Source organism: Berghia stephanieae, chromosome 3 (genome assembly GCF_034508935.2).
Source record: "Berghia stephanieae isolate SIO BIC M18660-M18661 chromosome 3, UCSD_Bste_1.3, whole genome shotgun sequence".
NCBI classification, from domain to species: domain Eukaryota; kingdom Metazoa; phylum Mollusca; class Gastropoda; order Nudibranchia; family Aeolidiidae; genus Berghia; species Berghia stephanieae.
The window spans coordinates 26,477,045-26,498,751 of NC_088362.1; the positions used below are offsets into that span (position 1 = coordinate 26,477,045).

The 21,707-nt window shown below is 34.9% G+C and overlaps 1 protein-coding gene across 3 annotated transcripts; it reads left to right on the forward strand.

Annotated features, from left to right (window-relative positions):
• Window positions 1-37: 37 nt before the first annotated feature.
• Window positions 38-21,207, forward strand: LOC144967438 (arginyl-tRNA--protein transferase 1-like). Of its 3 annotated transcripts, XM_078904686.1 has the most exons (11): window positions 38-314; window positions 3,883-3,946; window positions 9,786-10,065; window positions 11,291-11,432; window positions 12,666-12,772; window positions 13,479-13,565; window positions 14,513-14,674; window positions 15,320-15,481; window positions 17,049-17,230; window positions 18,126-18,343; window positions 20,882-21,207. In XM_078904686.1, the coding sequence occupies exons 1-11, from the start codon at window positions 221-223 to the stop codon at window positions 21,061-21,063; spliced, it is 1,680 nt and encodes a 559-aa protein (XP_078760812.1). In that variant the 5' UTR covers window positions 38-220; the 3' UTR covers window positions 21,064-21,207. The 3 variants fall into 3 exon arrangements, with proteins under 3 accessions (XP_078760812.1, XP_078760810.1, XP_078760811.1); XM_078904684.1 differs by lacking the exon at window positions 15,320-15,481; XM_078904685.1 differs by lacking the exon at window positions 14,513-14,674.
• The last annotated feature ends 500 nt before the right edge of the window (window positions 21,208-21,707 follow it).

Consider the following 21,707-nt stretch of genomic DNA (forward strand, 5'->3'; position numbering starts at 1 on the left):
GAACGTCTCTTCCCATGGATACCCTTCCCTAGCAGTCGGCTGTATCAACTTCCGTTTAAATATGTTTACATTCCTTGACTTGATTCTCTGAAACAGATTTACTTAGAAAATTAGATGTTTAAGTTTAGTAATCACATGATTTACGCTTTCTTGTACAGTATTCATTATATTTCTCTTATCATACCGAAAGGATTCATTTTGCTCGACGAAGACAGCCATTATGGAGAGTGATCCAAGCATCGTAGAATATTTTGCAGAACATGAGGGGTACCGGTGCGGATATTGCAAATCGAAAGACACGAACTTCTCCCATGGTATGTTTAATTATTGAAAATTATTGGTAAACAAGAAACGGGTTTGAATATATTTGATTAAGACTAACTTTAACATGGTTGTTAAATGACACCCGATTCTTGAAAGTGTTTCACGAATGAAAGTCGGTTGATAGACCTGTCTGGATAATGAAATTGAAATGACACGAATCCGAATTTATATATTGATTTGAATTTGATGTGGCATTGCCACAATCGGCGTCATTCACTTCACAGACATTATTTTTGTGTGAATAATCGAATCCTTTATTGACAGACGTGCTTTTGAATGACGAAAGATGGCATGAATTATATTCACAGACCTTCCTAACGACAACGAGCTTTCCAGTTTGCGTATGGGAAAAATGTTATCGTCAAAATGAAAATGATGAACGTACACAACAGACACAACACGAGTGCAACAATTATAAATGTCACAAAATACCATTTTGTCTTAATGCCAACATCAAATTGAATCAAAGATAAATCACATTAGTTTAAACTCTTTATCTGGAGTAAGCCTGGATTACCTTGCCTTATCCTCTTGCAAAGTTTCTCCAGACATCTCTGTCCTCGGCCAGCCAGCTCAACTCATTCCATGTCTTATCAGCTTCTTTCATCTCCTTTTCGACTGTCCTCCTCCAGGTGCCCAATAATCTGCCCCTCTTTCTCTTTCATGGTGGTCACTATCTTAGTTCAACGTAAGGTAGTCTTTTTCATTCAGAGAACGTGACCCAGCCCTTTCCATTATCTGTGCTTGATTTTATTCACAATGTTTTGCATTCTTGCACGCCTTGAGATTTCTTTGTTTGTGATACATGCTGTTGCCAACCAAGTTTCAGGATTCTGCAAAGGCATCTTCTTTCAAACCCTCTTAGTCGACTCTCTGGTAGTAGTAGTAGTAGTAGTAGTAGTAGTAGTAGTAGTAGTAGCCTATGGCTACACCTCCAAATGTATTTCGTCATCCCAGCTTCTAAAGTCCTCCTCCGCCCTAAGGATGGTTTCGTAGCCACCTTCAAGTTTAGTGACTGGACAGTGGAGGACTATGTAATCGCTGGTCTCTGGGGCTGCCTGACATTTCTGGCAGGTATCACTGTTTCCAAGTTTCCATCTGCACATATTTGATGCAGTTCTGCCATGTCCAGTTAAGAGGCGGTTTGAGGAAATCCAGAATGAAGTCTGCCATTTTTGTTAGGTGGAAAGGTCTTCTCGATTTAAATCTAGTTGTTGAAGGAGCCCCTTTACGATTGATTTTATGGGAATGTTGTCTGTGGCTTCGTCAATTCTTGGTGTCTCTCTGGTGTAAGCATCTTAGTTAATAGTTCCAACTTTCCTTAATAGTCAAAACCATTTACGGATATGGGTTTTGTTTGGTTTGATGTTTTTTTAATGCAAAATTATCAAACCTATTTTTGTTGGGGCAACGAAACACAAGTTTTGATTATGCTAGGTTTTTTTTTTATTTTTTTTTGGGGGGGGGGGGGGGGGGGGGGGGGCTTAACCAACAATCATTGGGTTTCCTTGACAGTCTGGGCCTCATTGAGACCACTATACCTCTCTTATTATTTTCCTTTTTTTCTTTTTTTTTTTTTTAATGGAAGTGTCAATTGCCATGAAGTGAGTCCTTGGTGGTTGACGGTTTATCATTTACCACAGAATCACATTAAAACTCTTCAGGTGCATGCTATAATTTTAGTCACGCCTTGATTTAAAAAAAAAATTTTCACAGATCTTGCCACATTCCAATCATTCATTCCTACTAAATGTACTTTGTACGGCTATGTGTTCTAGTGGTATGACACTCACTTTCAGATCGGAAGGTCCTTGGTTTGAGCCTTGCTTGGCACATAGTTGAGTCCTTGGAAAAGACTCTTTACTCACATTCTCTCACCATACTCAGGTGTAAAATGAGTACCTAGCCATTACCAGCGTTGTCTCTGTCCGAAAAAAAATGTAACATCACCTAACAGGCGTCATGCTCTGTCCTACATGTTAAGTGTTGCTGTTGTCCAGGGCCCCCTTGTAAAGCGATTTGAACACATTTAGTGGATCTTTTCTATGTATAAGCTCATTTTCATTAATTTTAACTTTCCTTGTCTTTCGTTGTGGAAAGGTCTGAGTCTACACACATCAGTTTGACTTATTTTTTTTAAGATGGCATTTGTGTTTCATTTTTATAATTCTTTTTTAGGAATTTTTATACGATTTAAAATCATATCAAAACAACAATCACTGAGTTTTTTCCGGATCCAATCCGGATCCAAACTTCATATTCAATGGAAAATAACAGATATAAGAACAGCAAATTCCCACCAAGTATAGATATACCCAAAAGATTATTTTTTTTTAAAAGTAGGATTTCCTTTATTTTAAAGGACAATTCGCGTAAAAGATTGAGGGCAATAACATCACAAATATATGAAATGAAAGAGAGAGAGAGAGAGAGAGAGAGAGAGAGAGAGAGAGAGAGAGAGAGAGCCAATAAGAGAAAGAGAGAGAGACTGAAAAGAAAATCTGTTTGAGAGAGAGAAAGACGAGAAAATGACAGAGAGATAGAGAAAAGAGAAATTGATAGAGAGATAGAGAAATAGAGAAATGAGAGTATTAATATTAATAAAATCTCTCTGTGACAATAACATTACTCTGTATAGCAGTTAAATAGTACATAGCGATGAACTGGTGCAGTCTGTGGCAATTGACGTATGTCACAAATTACCACGGTCTGTGGAATTTGATGATTTGTTGACTGTCAGGGTTTGTGGCAGTTGGAATCTACCTTATTTGAAAATTTTTTTTTTTTTTTGGGGGGGGGGGGGGGTTTGTTTTTTTCTTTTTGATTGTGTGCATAACAGATTTGTAATGAGCTCAAATGACTGTAGAAGCAGTAGAATTACATCAAAATGCATGTCTCATTATGATGTATCTTCTGTGAATAAAAGATCTCAATGATAAATGTCATGAAAATTATCAAATTTTTATTCTAGAAGGATAACTACAAAGGAAAATATGTCAATAAATGTGACTCTAAAGAAGAATGGTATTAAATAAACCTAGGAAAATAGAATGTCATAAGAAGGATTAATTTAGAAAAGTGAGTGGAGCAGATACTTATGTCGATAATAACAGAAAATGAAGTGAGTAGACAACTCCAACTGACACGGTTGGGGGGCAGCATGGCTCAGCGGTACGGTCTTTACTTCATACCCGAAAAGTACCATGTTCGATCACCTGCTGCTGTGCTGTGTGGCCTTGAGAAAGTCACCTCGCTCCAGCTCAATTTGCGGTGTTGCACTGCGGCTGATGCCAAGGTTATTCCAGTCTTTCCTTGGAATAGACCCTAGAGACAAATTATCCCCTATGGGATGAATAAAGGGAATTTTATTTTTATTTTATTTTTATTTATTTTATATTCCATTACCAAGTATCAAATGATTTTTTAAAAAGACACTCAAATATTTCATCATGGGTACTGACTCTACCATGAATAACATTAATATATAGATTAATGACATAATTAAATAACAAGCAAAGCATATACAAATGTGACCAAGAAGATTTTCATCATTTTCAGGTATGTGGGCACATGCGATGACTGTACAAGATTATCAAGATTTGATAGATCGAGGGTGGAGACGGTATGTACTCAGACATATTTATGAACCGTAAGTCTTTGTGATCTTTTTAAGGTAGATGTGCCATTTTCCAGATGTTAGATGCCACAGCTTTCCAATTTTTTCCAAGTCCATTTCCTTCATAGTAAGTAGTAATGCTGTGCTCCTTGAAGCTGGTAACTGAGATTGTCAATTGTAAGAGAATAGAATTGAGCTTTTGAGCTTTTAAACATACGAGATAGATTTATCCTTTTTTCACTGCCATGCTTTTTGAAACTGGTAGCTAAGTCTCTTGAAAGTTATCATTTATAAGGGAATAAACAGTTGGTACATGAGGCAGATTGCTCTATTGTTTTTGTTGGGTTTGTTTCTTTTGTTTAGTTTTGGTTTGTTTTTATTTTTTTATTTTTTTTGGTGGGCTATGTGGCCTTGTGGTATGCCACTGATTTTTTTTTTCTTGGGGGGGGGGGGGGGGGGGGAGGTTTTAAAATATTGTTGTTTTCCTATGGATGAATAAAGTATTATTATTATTATTATTATTATTATTATTATTATTATTATATTATTATTATTATTATTATTATTATTATTATTGTTATTATTGTTATTATTATTATTATTATTATTATTATTATTATTATTATTATTATTATTATTATTATTATGAACATTTGTGGTGTATGTGCCAAATTGAAATGTAGAGTACTTTTTACCTCTAATTTGTTGTAAGTGTAAACTTTGGCGAATATTGAAACAAAGATTAAAACAATGACTTCCAAATGATAATAACTTGAATGACACGAAGTACAACAATTCATAGATAACAATAACACACAAATCACAAATCGTAACACAAATCTTTCTTTCATTCTTGCAATGGCGATAATGATAATTACTTCATCGTTTTCACGACTGTAAATTTATATTGATCCAAAACACATCATTAGATCAACTGTAATTTTTCTCAGGAGAATGTGTGAAAAGTGCCTTTCCTAAGAACATACTTTTGAGTTGTTTAATTGCTGACTCAAACCCTTTATCCTAATTTAGGTTTTTTGCAAGTCCAAGATCATAAATAAAGTTAAAAGAAGAAGACAGATGAGTGGAGGGGGGGGGGGGGCGGGGGAGAATGTGAAAAATGGAGAGAAGAAGGGTGAAGTTGAAATCAATCTTTTGTTGCAATGCTACGTCGTGTATCTTACTTGTAAAGAGTGACTTTTATTCATCCTTTACAAAAGGGTTTAATGAAAATTACCACAGAAAGCTAACTTATTGGGGGTTCTGCTTCCTTATTATCATGTCTATTCAACACGTCTGTACAAAAAAAATTCCTTTCGATGAATATAGTATAATTACTATTATCAATATTATTATTATTATTATTATTATTATTATTATTATTATTATTATTATTATTATTATTATTATTATTATTATTATTAATATTATTATTATTATTATTATTATTATTATTATTATTATTATTATTAATATTATTATTATTATTATTATATATTATATTATTATTATTATTATTATTATTATTATTATTATTATTATTATTATTATTATTTTATTATTGTTGTTGTTGTTGTTGTTGTTGTTGTTGTTGTTGTTGTTGTTGTTGTGTTGTTGTTGTTGTTGTTGTTGTTGTTGTTGTTGTTGTTGTTGTTGTTGTTGTTGTTGTTGTTTTGTTGTTGTTGTTGTTGTTGTTGTTGTTGTTGTTGTTGTTGTTGTTGTTGTTGTTGTTGTTGTTATTGTTGTTGTTGTTGTTGTTGTTGTTGTTGTTGTTGTTGTTGTTGTTGTTGTTATTGTTGTTTATGCTCTGTAGTAACTGTGGATTATTTATCTGTAAAGTTAAGACAGCGAGTCACAGCCAGCCAAAAAAGGGGTTTCAATGGACTTTATAATCTGTTTTAGATTTGGCATGTTTCCGGTACAAGATCTGGTCTATCAGTGGTTCCTCTTTGTTGGTATACGGTTTAACTGTGTATAATCAATCTTTATATTTAATTCTCTGTACATATTATCAGATGACTTTCTATTTTATATACTCCTTTACAACCTACATTCTGTGTAAAGTTCTTAAACTTTGCAAACACAAACTTCATAACTAAATTAAAATGTATGCTTCCTATATATAGCCTCATCATGCCCCCCCCCCCAAAAAAAAATGTATGCTCTGTCAGGGTCTAGCATTTGATATCTGTAGTAGCTCTACACTTCTGTTCCTAATTATCCATGACCTACCTCTTCAATTGATTTGTTTACATTATCGCCGGTGACCTGCAATATCTCTGCTATGGACACAGATGGCGCTGTCACCTGCGCAAATCGTCTATTGTTATGGAATGACACACGAGTAGAGTGCGGCTATATGATCTTGTGGTATGACACTCGCTTTCAGATCGGAAGGTCCTGGGTTCGAGCCTTGTTATACGCATAGTTGAGTCCTTGGAAAAGGCTCTTTACTCACATTCTCTCACCATCCTCAGGTGTGGAATGAGTACCTGGTCGTAAACAACGTTGTCTTTGTCGGAAAAAAAATTGTAATATTTCCTAACACGCGTCATGTCTCGTTCTCATGTTACATGTCGCTTTACAAAGGGTCCCTGACCAACAGCAACACGTAATGTGTAGAACGAGACATGATGCCAGTTAGGAGAGGTTACATTTTCTTCCGACAGTGACAAAGCTGTTAACAGCCAGGTACTCATTTTACACCTGAGTACAGTGAGAGAATGTGAGTAAAGAGCCTTTTCCAAGGACTCAACTATGCACCGAGCAAGGCTTGAACCCAGGACCTTCCGATCTGAAAGCGAGTGTCATACCACAAGACCACATAGCCCTCAGCTGATTTGAAGAAGAAAAGGATTCTCTTCATTCTTTCTACCAAACTGGACATTTTTTATTTTAATGAAGGAGGGTTAGGAGGATGTTTTTTGTCTGTATGTTTATGTGATTAAAGTTGCCTTGCTCAGCTTTACCATAATTAGATTGAGATTGAAAACGCTTATTTTATCTTGTTAAAAGCGGGTGGTTGGATGGGAGCATCGCCCTTGAATCATATACCTATGATGTTCGCATGGGTGTACAATCCGATAGTGATGTCGTTTCTTCTTCTCTTTACTAGCCTATCCTGCTTCTTTGGTTTGTGATTGTATTTTTGACAGGGGATTTTTTTTTTTCTGTAAATCTTCTGCCTGTTTGTTCTTGGTTATTTATAATTTAGCTTATGATATCTTTAGGTTATGATTTTGATTTACATTTGTACTATTTTTGTTAGATTGCTTGTTTTTTTGTTTCAGCGGTCTCTCATATAACCTCAATTGTGTTGGAAGAGACCTAAAGCAACAAACAAACAAAAAAATATCTTGTTAAAATGTAGAAATGCTGTTTTTTCTTTCTTATTTTACCTTTTCAGTATTTTTTTTAATGGTAAAAAAATCACTAAAATTACTTAATGTGATAAAGTCGCTTTTATGTCATTCAATTTTTATCCAATTTTTCCCCAATGGTCTTAAACATTTGAATTTGGGTTTTTTTAAAAACGTACTCTATGAATCAGTTGTGCTGGTTTTTTCCTTGATTGGAGGTTAGAATTGGTTTATGGAAAAGTCATGGAAAGTAATGGGTATTAGTCTAAACATTTTGTTCATATTTTTGATAGAGTAACACTGTAACACTTAGTAGTTCTTCAGAGGCATTTGGCCCATGGAGCCAGAGTTTATCCCAGTTTCTATAGCGTGAAACTGGCCATAGCAATTGCTTGCTATCTTATGGATAGGACACAAAGTACTTTTCACCAATATCCCATTAACTGCTGGGTGGACAAGGGGGTCCGAAAAAAATCTCAACTGCACCCGGGATCGATCACAGTCCCCTTGCATGTGAAGCGAGTACTCTACCAACTGAGCTATCATGACCCCCAGAGTAACACTTGACACGTAAATTGTTCCGTGAATGAAAAGTATTTGGAAAGTACCAAAGTTAAATCTCAGCATTACATTTGAAGTCATGGCTGCTTTGTTTATTTTTTATCAATATTTTTGTCACAACCAATACCCTGATGACAAAATCAGGTGTAGATTAGTGCACAGTAATCAAGTACCATAGAGCACCCAATCAAGTTTGAGTCTAAATCGCAATGTGTTTGTGATGTTACATAGAATTTTTGCTCTTCATTAGAATTAAGGACACTGTTTTTCTATTGCACTGATATTTGTCCACGAGAATTGGACACAAGTTAAAGTTTCATTTCAACAATGTGACATTGAATGAAAGCTTCAATTTGATATACAAAAACAGATAATGCACATGTTTCCCCTTATCAACAAAACAGGATGAATGAAACACTACAGACGAATGTGATAGTGGCATTGTTAAGGTGAATAAACAAAAACATTCCTGCTTCATCCATGTTTTTGTTTATTCACCTTAACAACACCACTATCAAGTTATATATTCGTCTGTAGTGTTTCTTTCATCCTGTTATGTTGATAAAGGCGAAACACGAAATGTCCACATTATTTGTTTTCGTTTATTAAATTGAAGCTTGCATTTGATTTCACATTGTTATTTATTTCTTCGAGCTTTGAGCAGCAATATTTACATTCCAACAATGAAAAGAGTGTCCACAAAAAATGTAATATATATTTATATAAATCGGAACATTCTTTAATTTTAGACAAAGCAAAAGTATATTCTTAGCATTTTTTAAAATGATTTCCTTATTTGTAAAGGAGAAACTATAAAATAAGTTCAGACATTTAAATATCTTGGATACATAACTTCAGATGGCAGATATAGCAATAGCTAAAGGTAGTTTTAATAAAATGAGTCTAATTTTCAAAAACCACAATATCTCAGTGACTACAAAACATAGGGTTTTGAAGGCCTATGTATGGTCAGTATTATTATATGGCTGTGAAAGTTGGACAATTACAGAAGACATTAGAAAGAAATTGGAGGCAGTAGAAATGTGGTTTCTTAGAAGGATGTTAAGAATCTCATGGACAGAGAAGAATACTAATGAAGAACTATTAGAGCAAGCTGAAACTAAAAAGTTACTAATTCGTACAATAAGAAAAATACAAATGCAGTTTTTAGGGCACCTATATCGACATAAATGTATTGAACATCTTGCTCTCACAGGAAAGATAGAAGGTAAAAAGAGTAAAGGTAGACCAAGAAAAACATATTTGAATAGTTTGAACAGCTGGGTGACAAAGAAAGAGAAGAGTAATATTAGTTTTCTGAGGTTATTTGATCAGAGAGATGAATGGCGTACCGTCATCACCGATGTCTGCCACAGACTTGGTACTTGAAGAAGAAGTATTGGGAGTTAGTTCTTGCCCTTCTTTGTCATGACAGATAAGGAAAATAAATACTTATATAAACTATTCGTTGGTGTGGTTTATGATTACAATGTATATACATGTGTTTCTATTGTTTTATTTTGTGACAGAGATGTAGGTGAATGAGTGTGGTTTGTCATTCAATGTTAGCGTACATATAATATGATTTTATACAGTATTTCATTATGACAGATGTGTAGTTTAATGAATGTGATACGTCACCCAATATTAACATATAATACGATTTTATATTGTATTTCATAATGACAGAGGTGTAGTTTAATGAATGTGATATGTCATCCAATATTAACATATACTATGATTTTATATTGTATTTCATAATGACAGAGGTGTAGTTTAATGAACGTAATGTGTCATGCCAATGAAAACATATAATACATTTTTTCTATTGTTTTACTTTATGACAGAGGTGTAGTTTAATGAATGCGATATGTCATCCAATATTAACATATACTACGATTTTCTATTGTTTTACATAATGACAGAAGTGGGAAGTACGTGTACAAACCCACCTTGAATCGGACATGTTGTCCCATGTACACGATCAGGTGTGACGCGGTGGAGTTCAAGTTGAGCAAATCCCAGAAGAAGGCAATCAAGCGCGTTAACCGCTTCCTCATCACCGGAAAACGGGACCAGGGTGAAGAAGAGGAGGTTGAGTCAGGACAGGATGTGGAGGCCAGTGGGATGAGTGGCCAGGGAGATGTGAAAAACATGGAGACCATGATGGCAGATAGAATGAAGCCATCCTCTGTGGAACTTCCTGTAAGTTGGTGTGTTGTTGTTGTCATCCATGTTTGAATGTTTTCATACAATAAAATTTGTTTTTAAAATAGAAAATTCCCTTTATTCATCCCATAGGGGAAATTTGTCTCTAGGGTCTATTCCAAGGGAAGACTGAAGTAACCCAGGCATCAGCAGCAGTGCAGCGCCGCAAATTGAGCTAGGGCGAGGTGACTTGCTCAAGGCCACACAGCGCAGTGGCAGTGATCGAACTTGGTACCTTACGGGTACGAAGCAAAGACCAGGTACTCATTTTACACCTGAGTACTGTGAGACAATGTGAGTGAAGAGCCTTTTCCAAGAACTCAACTATGAGTTGAGCAAGGCTTTAACCCAGGACCTTCCGATCCGAAAGCGAGTGTCATACCACTAGACCACATGACCTTCACCTTCACACCGATTGGTCCTTGCTTTGAATCCCACAATTTTATAGAGAAAAAGAGAAAAATATTCCAATTTCAAATCATTGTAACTTTATACTCACACCTGGATTACTCCCCATATCATACCAGGTTGAGAAGATGGGTCCTGACAACACTTTGTCCAACAAGAAGAATGAATGAATACTGTGTAAAGTGCCGAGATACTGGAAATCAATGTTTTCATATTTGTTAAATTTTCATAGAGATATGTTTTTGCATGGTGGAAAGGGGTATATACAAATGTGGATTATTATTATTATTGTTATTATTATTATTATTATTATTATTGTTATTATTATTATTATTATTATTATTATTATTATTATTATTATTATTATTATTATTATTATTATTATTATTATTTTATTATTATTATTATAAATTATTATTATTATTATTATTATTATTATTATTATTATTATTATTATTATTATTATTTTATTGTTGTTGTTGTTGTTGTTGTTGATGTTATTATTATTATTATTATTTTTGTTATTATTATTAATATTATTATTATATTAATGATGATGATGAGGATTATTATTATTATTATTATTATTATTATTATTATTATTATTATTATTATTATTATTATTATATTACTATTATTATTATTATTATTATTTTATTATTATGATTATCATCACCGTCACATTCATCATCATCCTCATTATTATTATTATTATTATTATTATTATTATTATTATTATTATTATTGTTGTTGTTGTTATTATTATTATTTTATGAGCTTGTTTTAAATTAATAGCATTTTTTAACGTCTCAAGATAAAGACAGAAAGTTCCAAGGGCAAACAACTCCCATCCCAGGAAGTAAAATGTAATCCAGACGCTGAAGACGGTGACAAGCCATCAGCATCAACTTCTTCAAATCAGCAGACGACAATCAAGAAACAGCCACCAAAACCCGGTACTTTTGTTTTTCATCATGTCAGTCATGGTGAACCATGCTCCGCTTCTCTGATGATTGAGCTCATTTGATTGAATTTTACTTACTTACTATCCAGTATGGTTCTCATTGACGTTGGCTGCCCGCACTCTGCGATGACAAATGTCTACCCTTTCCTCCCGTCTCTTGACAGTATCATATAACTCTCTTCCATTCATATCTGTCCATTCTAGGATATTTTTTATACAACGAGGCCTAGGTCTTCCTCTTCTTCGTTTGCCCTCCATTTTCTAATGTACCACATCTTTCATTAGGGTGCATGGGTTTCAGCATATGTGACCGAAAAAAACTGAGTTTTCTCCTTTTGACGACATGATTTAGTAGTTGTGGCATGGCAATTGAATTTTACAAATGTTAAAGAAAAAGTAGAGCAAAAAAAAAAAAGTAGAGCATTTATATAGTGCAATATCCACTAAACACTCTCAAACTCAAAGCGCTTTACATAGGGTCCCTGGCCAACAGCAACACGTATATAGAACGAGACATGACGCCTGCTAGACGATATTACATTTTTTCAGACAGAGACAACACTGTTAACGGCCAAGTACTCATTTTACACCTGAGTACGGTGAGAGAATGTGAGTTAAGAGCCTTTTCCAAGGACTCAACTATTCACCAAGCAAGGCTCGAACCCAGGACCTTCCGATCCGAAAGCGAGTGTCATACCAAAAGACCACATATTTGCACAAAGTATAAAATTTCTCTTACTACAGGGTTATTTTGAGTTTTATCGATCCGTACAACCCTGGGGTAGGTGGACGGCAGTCATGGACCGTATTCTTGGGAGAATCTTGATGTTGACTCTGTCCTCTAAATACATTTGAGAGTGTGGTTTTGTGGTCTAGTGGTATAGACACTCCAGTGCAGACCGGTAGGTCCTGGATTCTAGTCCTGCTCGGGGTGACTCAAAGTTGAGTCCTAGATTAAAAAAGGGCTCTTTACTCACATTCTCTCACCATCCTCAGGTGTAAAAATGAGTACCTGACCATTACCAGAGTTGTCTCTGTTGAAAAAAGAAAATTGTACTATCGCTCTATAGGCATGTCATCTATTTTAAGTGTTGTTTTTTTGGCTTGAGAAGCCGAGCAGCCTCGCAAAGCAAACTGTGATGTAAGCACGTTGTACTTTTTAAATTTTTTATTTATTTATTTATTTTTTAAAATAAATAATCACCGACCTATCCTTTATTTTTAGGGTCAGGTGCAGATCCCAACAAACCAGTGTGTCGGAAAGCCAAGGAGATAAGGGCAGAAAAACGGCAACAGAAAATGGCAGCTAATCCCAAAAGGGAAAATAAACAAGTACATTTTTTTTAACCTTTATCTTTTTCATTTTTGATTGTTTGTTTGAGAATGTGAATATATATCCTGTTTTGTTGATAAAGAGGAAACTCGAAACGTCCATATGAGTTATCATGTTTTCGGATATTAAATTGAAACTTACATTCAATTTGACATTGTTATTTATTTCTTCGAGCTCAAGCAGCAACATTCACATTGTTATATTAATGACGTTGATGATATTTATTGTGTTGATAATGTTGATGGTGCTTGTTGCTATGGTGATTTTGATAGCAGTCCCAACCATTCTTCACCTTACAATTGCATTTATTGAATGAATAAATAAAAAATTTATTAATTACCCCAATACCATTAGAGGGGGTGCAAGGTCATAGAGTATTGCGGCGTTGTACTATAACCTAAAGGACCTTGATCTGATCCCCACTTTTGATTTCTTATTTTTTCCCGGACAAATAATCTGATCTGATACTCAATTTGCAGCTGATGAATCTGCTATTTGGTCTTTCTTTGAAATATACCCCAAGGTTAATTTCCTTCATGGGATGAGCAATGTATATCTTTTTTTTATACTTTATTTTTATTTCATATTGTATTTTAGAAACGGATTTAAAATTATTATTGACTTACTTACTTAACTCATTGCTTTGTCATTTAATATGTTTTCTCTTTTTTAATAATTTTTTTTTTAATTTTAATTTCTTCCCAGAATCCACCACAAAAAAATACGCCCAAAAGTCTGGAAGAGTTACTGAGTGAACCTGAAAATGTCTCTCAACCCGCCCACAAACTGGAGGTGAGATCCAAACTGTTTTCATGACATTATCAAAATGCAAGCTAATTAATACAATTGATGAGTGGTTTTCCAAAACTCCCTAACTCTGTTTTTTTCCCGTTTTGAGATATTGAGGATTATTTCCCCTAAAATTTCTCATGCGGTTTGTTATTTTATCATATTTAAACTTCAAATTCACACAAATCTAAGGAAATTTACATTTCAATTTATCTCATGGATGGAAAATCTCAAAAAGTAGAAGAATCAACTTAACGAGTTTTGGAAAACCAGCCTTCAATTGTTTCTGTTTATAACAAATTGATCAAATGCGAAGTATTAAAGGTAAGGGTAGCAGTAAAGGGGCTGCCCGATGGTTGGGATCATATTAATAGCCCATTGAATATGGAGTTTATGTCGATTTATGCAACATTAAGCAGACAATTTCAAATGCTTGTTACCCTTTGGATAGGATGCCTGTCTGTTGCATAATACTTTCCACGAGATCCAGCAAACTGAGCTACCCAATCAATGCATGCTGGTCAGAAAATATTCTCGCCTATATCTGAGATAGACACCAGTCACTTTGTATGTGAAGCAAGTGCTCTACCAACTGAGCCATGGGGATTCCTGGCATCATGTAAGTACTAATGAAAAGATATTAGTTCCAAATCTATTTTATTTTCATAAATATTGAAAGTCGTGCTTTTGAGCCATAAACCTGAGTTGCTGCCTGGATTATCCAAAGTTTGTTTTTTTTTTGGAGGGGGAGGGGGGGGGGGGGTTAGGGTCTTTAAAAAATCCGGGCAGAATTCTTTTTTTATCCCCTTTTTTTTTCCTCCACTTTGTTCTTTGATAATTTTGTGATATTTAAATAGGTGAAGATAATTCTTTTTTTTTTTTTGCAAGAAGAAAAAAAATATGGAAATGAAAACAAATTATTTACAGCAACTTATTTGAAATATTTCCAGTTGCGACTAGTCAGGTCATCTCCCAGAAGTCCGGAGTTTGAATCCAGTTTTAACTCCACTCACCAAGTGTACCATGCGTACCAGACGACCATCCACAAAGATCCACCCTCCAAACCTTCCAAGAGTCAATTCACACGCTTCCTGTGCGACTCAGCCCTAGGGGTAAAGGCAGACCTGCCTACTTTTTTAAAAATTTTAATTCGCAGTTTTTAGGAGTAAAAATTGTAGTCAGTATTATTAACTTTATAGATCAACAATTTACTTTGACAAGGAATAAATAACACTTTGAAATCCTTACGATTCTGTACACTGGCACCAACTTACAGCGCATATTGCATTCCAATGCTTGTGTCACATTCTGTTCTATCGTGGAAATTGTCGTGGAGAAAGAGGACCTGCTTTTCTGACCGTCTTTGTTGAGTTATTATTTGATTTTGTATGGGACCAATTTCTTGGTGAACATCTTCCTGCATATTCTCTCTCTCTCTCTTTCTCTCTCTCTCTCTCTCTCTCTCTCTCTCTCTCTCTCTCTCTCTCTCTCTCATCTCTCTCTCTCTCTCTCTCTCTCTCTCTCTCTCTCTCTTGTTATGTGGTTGGCCATTTGCGTATCCCTAAATTCAATGGAGGGAATATTTATCGGATTTTCTCTGTTGAAAGGTAGAGTTGGTTCTGGTCTATAATGAAGTTAACCGTTGTCACCGATATCGTGGTTGGATTTCTCTTCCGCTCTCTTGCAATTTACCAAATGAAGTTAAAGATTTTAAAGTGCTTTTTTTTTTTTGGTTCTTTTTCTCATTTCTTCATTAGATTCGGTTGTGCCGTTCCTCCCCACAGTCCGAAGATTTCCGACTGAGCTTCCAAGAATCTCACTCTGTGTTTTCTCGTTACCAAATGGCCATCCACGGAGACAAGCCTAATGAATGCGATAAGTCCAGTTTTGACGGTTTCCTGGTTGATTCTCCTCTCAAGGTTGTCGTTTTATCCATTTAGATTCGATTTCTTTTCAAATTTTGTTGCTCATCTTTTTAAATATTCTCTACGACTCTAAGCCAGTTGATTATCCCCATTCATTTCATTGTTGCATTTTCACTGATACATCATCAAATTAAATGTATGTCAAGTTGATATTCGCATTCTTATAAATGGATGATTTTTTTATTTCTTCTTCACAATTTTCCTTTTATTTGAATAGTTATCAGTTGCTGTATTTGAGCATTGTAAATTTGCTGTCTTTTTAAAAAAAAGTAAAATACATCATGTGGCGAGTTATGACTAATGAAGGGTTCCTTTTTTTTCACTTTGAGGTCAGTTTTTTTGTAAGCTTTCACTTTGACAATAAAATGTGAATTTTTTTAAATAACCAAAAAAAAAAGTATTTTTTAAAAACCTGACCTGAGATCTGTTGCTTACTGTATATTATGTTGAATTCCATTTTTCATTTGTGTGTGTGTGTTACATTTAATTATCATGCTAGTATTGTTGTTGTCAAAAGTATTAGATGAAAAACATATATGAGATGTAATAGAAATGAAGATGTGAAGTAGGAAACCAGTTTTAATATTTATATAATATTGGCAATCATGATTATATCGATAGTAATGATATCGATAGTAATGATTTAGTTAATGATAAGGTGTGGTTTTTATATATATCGATATCCACTAAATATGCTCAGAGCATTATATGTGCGGTTATGTGGTCTTGTGGTATGACACTTGCTTTCGGATCGGAAGGTCCTGGTTCGAGCCTCGCTCAGTGCATAGTTGAGTCCTTGGAGAAGGCTCTTTACTCACATTCTCTCACCATACTCATGTGTAAAATGAATACCTGCCCGTTAACAGCATTGTCTCTGTCAGAAAAAATTGTAGTATCGCCTAACAGGCGTCATGTCCCGTCCTACATGTTAAATGTTGCTGTTCACCAGGGATGCCTTGTAAAGTGCTTTGAGCTCATTTAGTGGATATTGCGCTATATAAAAGCTCAATTTTTCTATACAACAACAACACCGAACAGTAAGGATGAGACTTGCAGCTTGTAAGGCTTTCATCATTTCGTTTTGACTGAGACAATGTTGTTGTTATCAGTCAGGTACTCGTTTTATACTAGAGTAGACTGATAATGTGAGTCAAAAGCTTTTTTTAAGAATTCAAGTTTACTCTTTCCAAAGTGACTCAACCTTGGAGCTACACGTGGGAAGCAAAGTGTTATACCAGTAGACCACAAAGCCGCTCAAATAATAATGATTGATAAAAATAATGAATTTAATGATGGTGATAATGATAAGAAGAAGATGAGCAAGAAGAAGAATGATAATTTTAATAATAATAATAATAATAATAATAATAATAATAATAATAATAATAATAATAATAATAATAATAATAATAATAATAATAATAATGATAATAATAATGATGATGATAATAATAATTAAAATGATAATTATGATAAAAGCCACAACAATAGCAATAATAGTAATGATTATGGAAAGGGTAGGGTTGTTATAATTAATTGGTGATGTCTTTTATGTCTGCAGGAGCTCCACAAAGAGGGTGGTCCCCCCATGGGTTATGGTTCCTTCCATCAGCAATACATTCTGGACGGCCATATCATTGCAGTTGGTGTCATTGACATTCTGCCATCCTGCGTGTCTTCTGTCTACCTCTACTACGATCCCGCCTACAGTTTTCTCACTCTTGGTGTTTATTCTGCCCTCAGGTAAGAAAAATATTATTGAGCTTTTTTTATATAGTGCAGTATCCACGAAACTTGCTCAAAGGGCTTTACAAGGGGCCCCTGACCAACAGCAACACGTGACATAAAGAACGAGACATGATTCCTGTTAGGCAATAATAAAAAAAAATTTTCCGACAGAAACAATGTTGTTAACTAACAGGTACTCATTTTACACCTGAGTATGGTGAGAGAATGTGAGTAATGAGTCTTGTCCAAGGATTCAACTATGCGCCAAGCGAGGCTCAAACCCATGACCTTCCGATCCAAAAGCGAGTGTCATACCACTAGACCACATCGCCGCACAGGAAAATCAACTGCTGATACTCGATATATTATAATAATAATAAAACTCTAAATAATAATTGAGCTGAGATCTTGTGACTGGACATGAAAAAAAAGTGTTATAGATTTTTAAATTAAAATAGATGCCAAGAAAGACGGGTTTAGGGATACTTGGCACTTTTGTAAACACATTTTAGATAATAATTTGTGCGGCCATGTGGTCTAGTGGTATGACACTCGCTTTTGGATCGGAAGGTCCTGGGTTCGAGCCTCGCATAGTTGAGTCCTAGGAAAAGGCTCTTTACTCACATTCTATCACCGTACTCAGGTGTGAAATGACTTTTGTATTGGTGATGTATTTTATGCCCGCTTTATGCTATTATTAATGTTTTGATATTAGTCGATTTGGATTTGCAACATTATTGTTACCTGGGTAAACAATGTCCTTTTTAAAATAATAAAAAAGCGCTTTGAGGTTTCAACAAAAGGCGCTATAAAAATATGCTTATTATTATTATTATTATTATTATTATTATTATTATTATTATTATTATTATTATTATTATTATTATTATTATTATTCATAATCTCCCAGAGAGTTGGCGTTTGTGAGAGAGTTGTCCCGTTACAGTCCGTCCCTGTGTTATTACTACATGGGTTTCTACATCCAATCCTGTCCCAAGATGCGATACAAGGGACAGTACTCTCCCAGCTTCCTGGCCTGCCCAGAAACTTACAAATGGATTCCGATAGAAAAATGTGTGCCAAAACTGGACAAAAATAAATATTGTCGGTTTGCTGATGATGATCAAGGTTAGTTGTATGGGCTTTTTTTTGTAGATCTTCCAGTGTCAATAAATAAGATGTATGTAATTTTTCTTTATAATATTTTGATGTGAAGGAAATAATTCTGTATTACACTTAGATTCAAGATGTCAATCCAATTTTTATTTATTAATCATAGAGCACTGGGTGGGGTTCCTGACCTCCTATAGCAGGGAGGTACATACTGTGTCTTCTATCCCCCTATATCTGTTTTCCAACTGGCTTTTGTTCTTTGTCTTGGAATGAGATTACTTGGTTTTGTCCTGGCCCTGGCGGGAGACCCTGGCTGGGAGGGAAACAGTCAAATGTATAGTTAATTTTGGGAGATGATATTTTTTTCCTTAGAAATCATCTCTCTGTTTTGCACTGTATTATGTTTTGTGTACATAGTTACAGTAGAGCATGCCTATAGCGGGACTTTTGGTCCCAGCAGAAAAATCCCGCTGTAGCCAAGTTCCCGCTATAGGAAAGAAGGGGAAAATGTCCCAAAAATAAACATGATTACCTCCCTTGAATGTCAATAAAACTAACGTGACCCATGAGCCTTGAAATGGACTATCTTTGGTTCAGTGTTTGTTTTGTTTTTTTTGTTGTTTTTTTTTTTGGGGGGGGGGGGGGGTTTGTGTGTTTTTTTTTTGTTTTTTTTTTGGGGGGGGGGGGGATTTAGGCAGGAAGGACTACGATACGAACGAGTGCGAGTGATGTGTATGCTTGAGCAGCAACAATTGCAATGAATGAGGAATGGCATAATAGTAATAATAGGGCTAATCTGGATTAAAATGTACACACCACAGCGTGTGCACAAGCCTCTTCTCTCTAATTGGCCAAGGGCTTTACACACAGCGTCATCTTGTGCAACGCATCTCTTTTATATCAGGTTGACCAACTTAATTAATCATCACAAGACTGACCAATCAACGCATATAAAGAAATATAGCGAGCGGCAAAAGAAGTGCGGGTAGACACGAGAGGTGTGTGTGAAGACACGAGCGAAATGGCAGACGGAGGCGTGTGTGTTAGTCTTGGGTGACGGGAGAGAGCCCAGTCTACGTCACTCGCTGAGTCGCGGTGTGTACACCTCGCTCAATTTTTCCCGCTGTAAGCAAGTTCGGGCCTTTCCTTGACCCGCTAAACCCAAGCACAGGTAAATGAATTTATATAGTAAAAAAAAGCGGGGTTTGTGTAAGGTCCCGTTGTAGCGATGGTCCCGCTGTAGCGGGTGCCGCTATGGTCATGTTCTACTGTATATGATTTGTAAACATTTGAGTGTATTCCTCTTAGTAGGGACCTGTGCTTGTGTCTGGATGAGACTTTTAGGTGAGCTCAAACTAAATACTTCAATAGTGTGCTCTTGGAATCTACACCTGTTTCCAATTTGAACCAATTCCCCTTTGTCTTACCTTCTCTTGGGTGCTTTTATTGTAATTTTTACTTTCCCATTTTCTTCCTCTTTACTGGCGCTGATATGACATTAATGTGTAGCAAGTGCTGTAAAACCCTTAAAAACAAACAAACATAACCATAGAGCACTGGATTGAATTATTTTAGATCAATTCAGTAACAAAAATATTCTTATTGATTTTCTTGATATGCTATGATCCAAAGTTCTGAATTTGAAGAAGGAATTGTCAAGGTTGGTCCGAGAATTTTATAGAATATATTTTGATTTTTCTAAGTTTAGGCCATGATCTCTCGTCGACCAATGACACATCATGTATATAAATAGTTGCAAAACTATCCAAAGACAAAATACTATATTTTGATATATGAGGAAACCACTCATATCCATTAGACCGTTGGGAGTTCTTTAAATCTCTTGTATATTTGGGTGAGTTGAATGGTTTGTAACCAAACCCATCAATAGATAAATTATAAAAACAAAAACCATGAAATAATAGTGCTCAACTTTTAGATAAAAGGAGCTATTTATAAAGCATTTCAAGTATAATTATGATCTTCTACAATATTGTTTCAATCGTTAGCTCTCATCCTGATGAGAGCTGACGCTTGAAACAATATTGTAGAAGATCATAATTAGATTTGAATTGTTTTATAAATATATATAACTTAACTACCCTCGAAGTGAAAATGGCTAGGTCACCGATTAGAACTTGATTGACGAAATGGGAAATCATGACATGATATATATATATATTCTATCCTACCTTTAAAGGGGGTCCTGATAGCTCAGTTTGTAGAGCACTCGCTTCCCTTGCAAATGGAGTGAGATCGATCCGGGCTGAAGTCAAGATTTTTTTTTCTGACCCCCAGTAGTCCACCCAGTAGTGATTGATTAGGTAGCTGGGTCTATTAAATCAGGCAGAAAGTACTTTGCAATAGACTAGCGTCCTATCCAAAGGGTAGCAAGCTATAGAAACCAGGATAAGCTCCGGCTTCATTGGCCTAACGGCTCTGAAGGCTGACTACCTTTAAACGGCAAAATAAATAACCTTCACAGTTCTTTATCTCTGCCAAACAGATTTTTCTACTATTCTGACATACATCTATTTCACCGTTTCCTTCCAGAGGACACAGACAAAGTGGAAGACATCAACCAGGTCCTAGTACTCTTCAAGAGGACGGCCATGCCTTACGCAATCTACTCAGCCATGAAGAAAGGAAAGAACTCTGACCAAGCTGAGGTCTTGGAATACGCAAACTTTGCTGGCAGGACGTGTGCAGAAAGGATGTTGTTAGTCCGGAAATAAATTGGGAGTTGGATAGGAGGAGATTGGGACCAGAACAATGGGTGGGATATGGGGGGAGAAGGCTAGGTCTGGTTACTCTGTTGTTGACCATTTCATTCTTGTAAATGTTGTATTGATTAATTGGTAAAAATGTTAAATCGCCTTTTGTTGGATGAATAAAGTTTATTATTATTATTATTATTATTATTATTATTATTATTGTTATTATTATTATTATTATTATTATTATTATTATTATTATTATTATTATTATTATTATTATTTATTGTTATTATTATTATTTATTATTATTATTATTATTATTATTATTATTATTATTATTATTATTATTATTATTATTATTATTATTATTATTATTATTATTTATTTATTTATTTATTTATTTATATATTTTTTAAAATTATTGTTGTTGTTGTTGTTATTATTATTATTAGTTTAAAATTATAAATACAGTGGCACTAAGGGTAAACAATCTTTTATTTATGAATTTATGATTAACTTGGCAAAAACCCACACAAGTGTGACATCTAGCTGCCTAAAACTAGAACATATAAAAAGTAAAACATGTCGCCCACCACTTCAATGGGTCCAGTCATCGAGGATTGCACGACATCCAAATCGCCGTCCTTCAGTTCTGTCACACC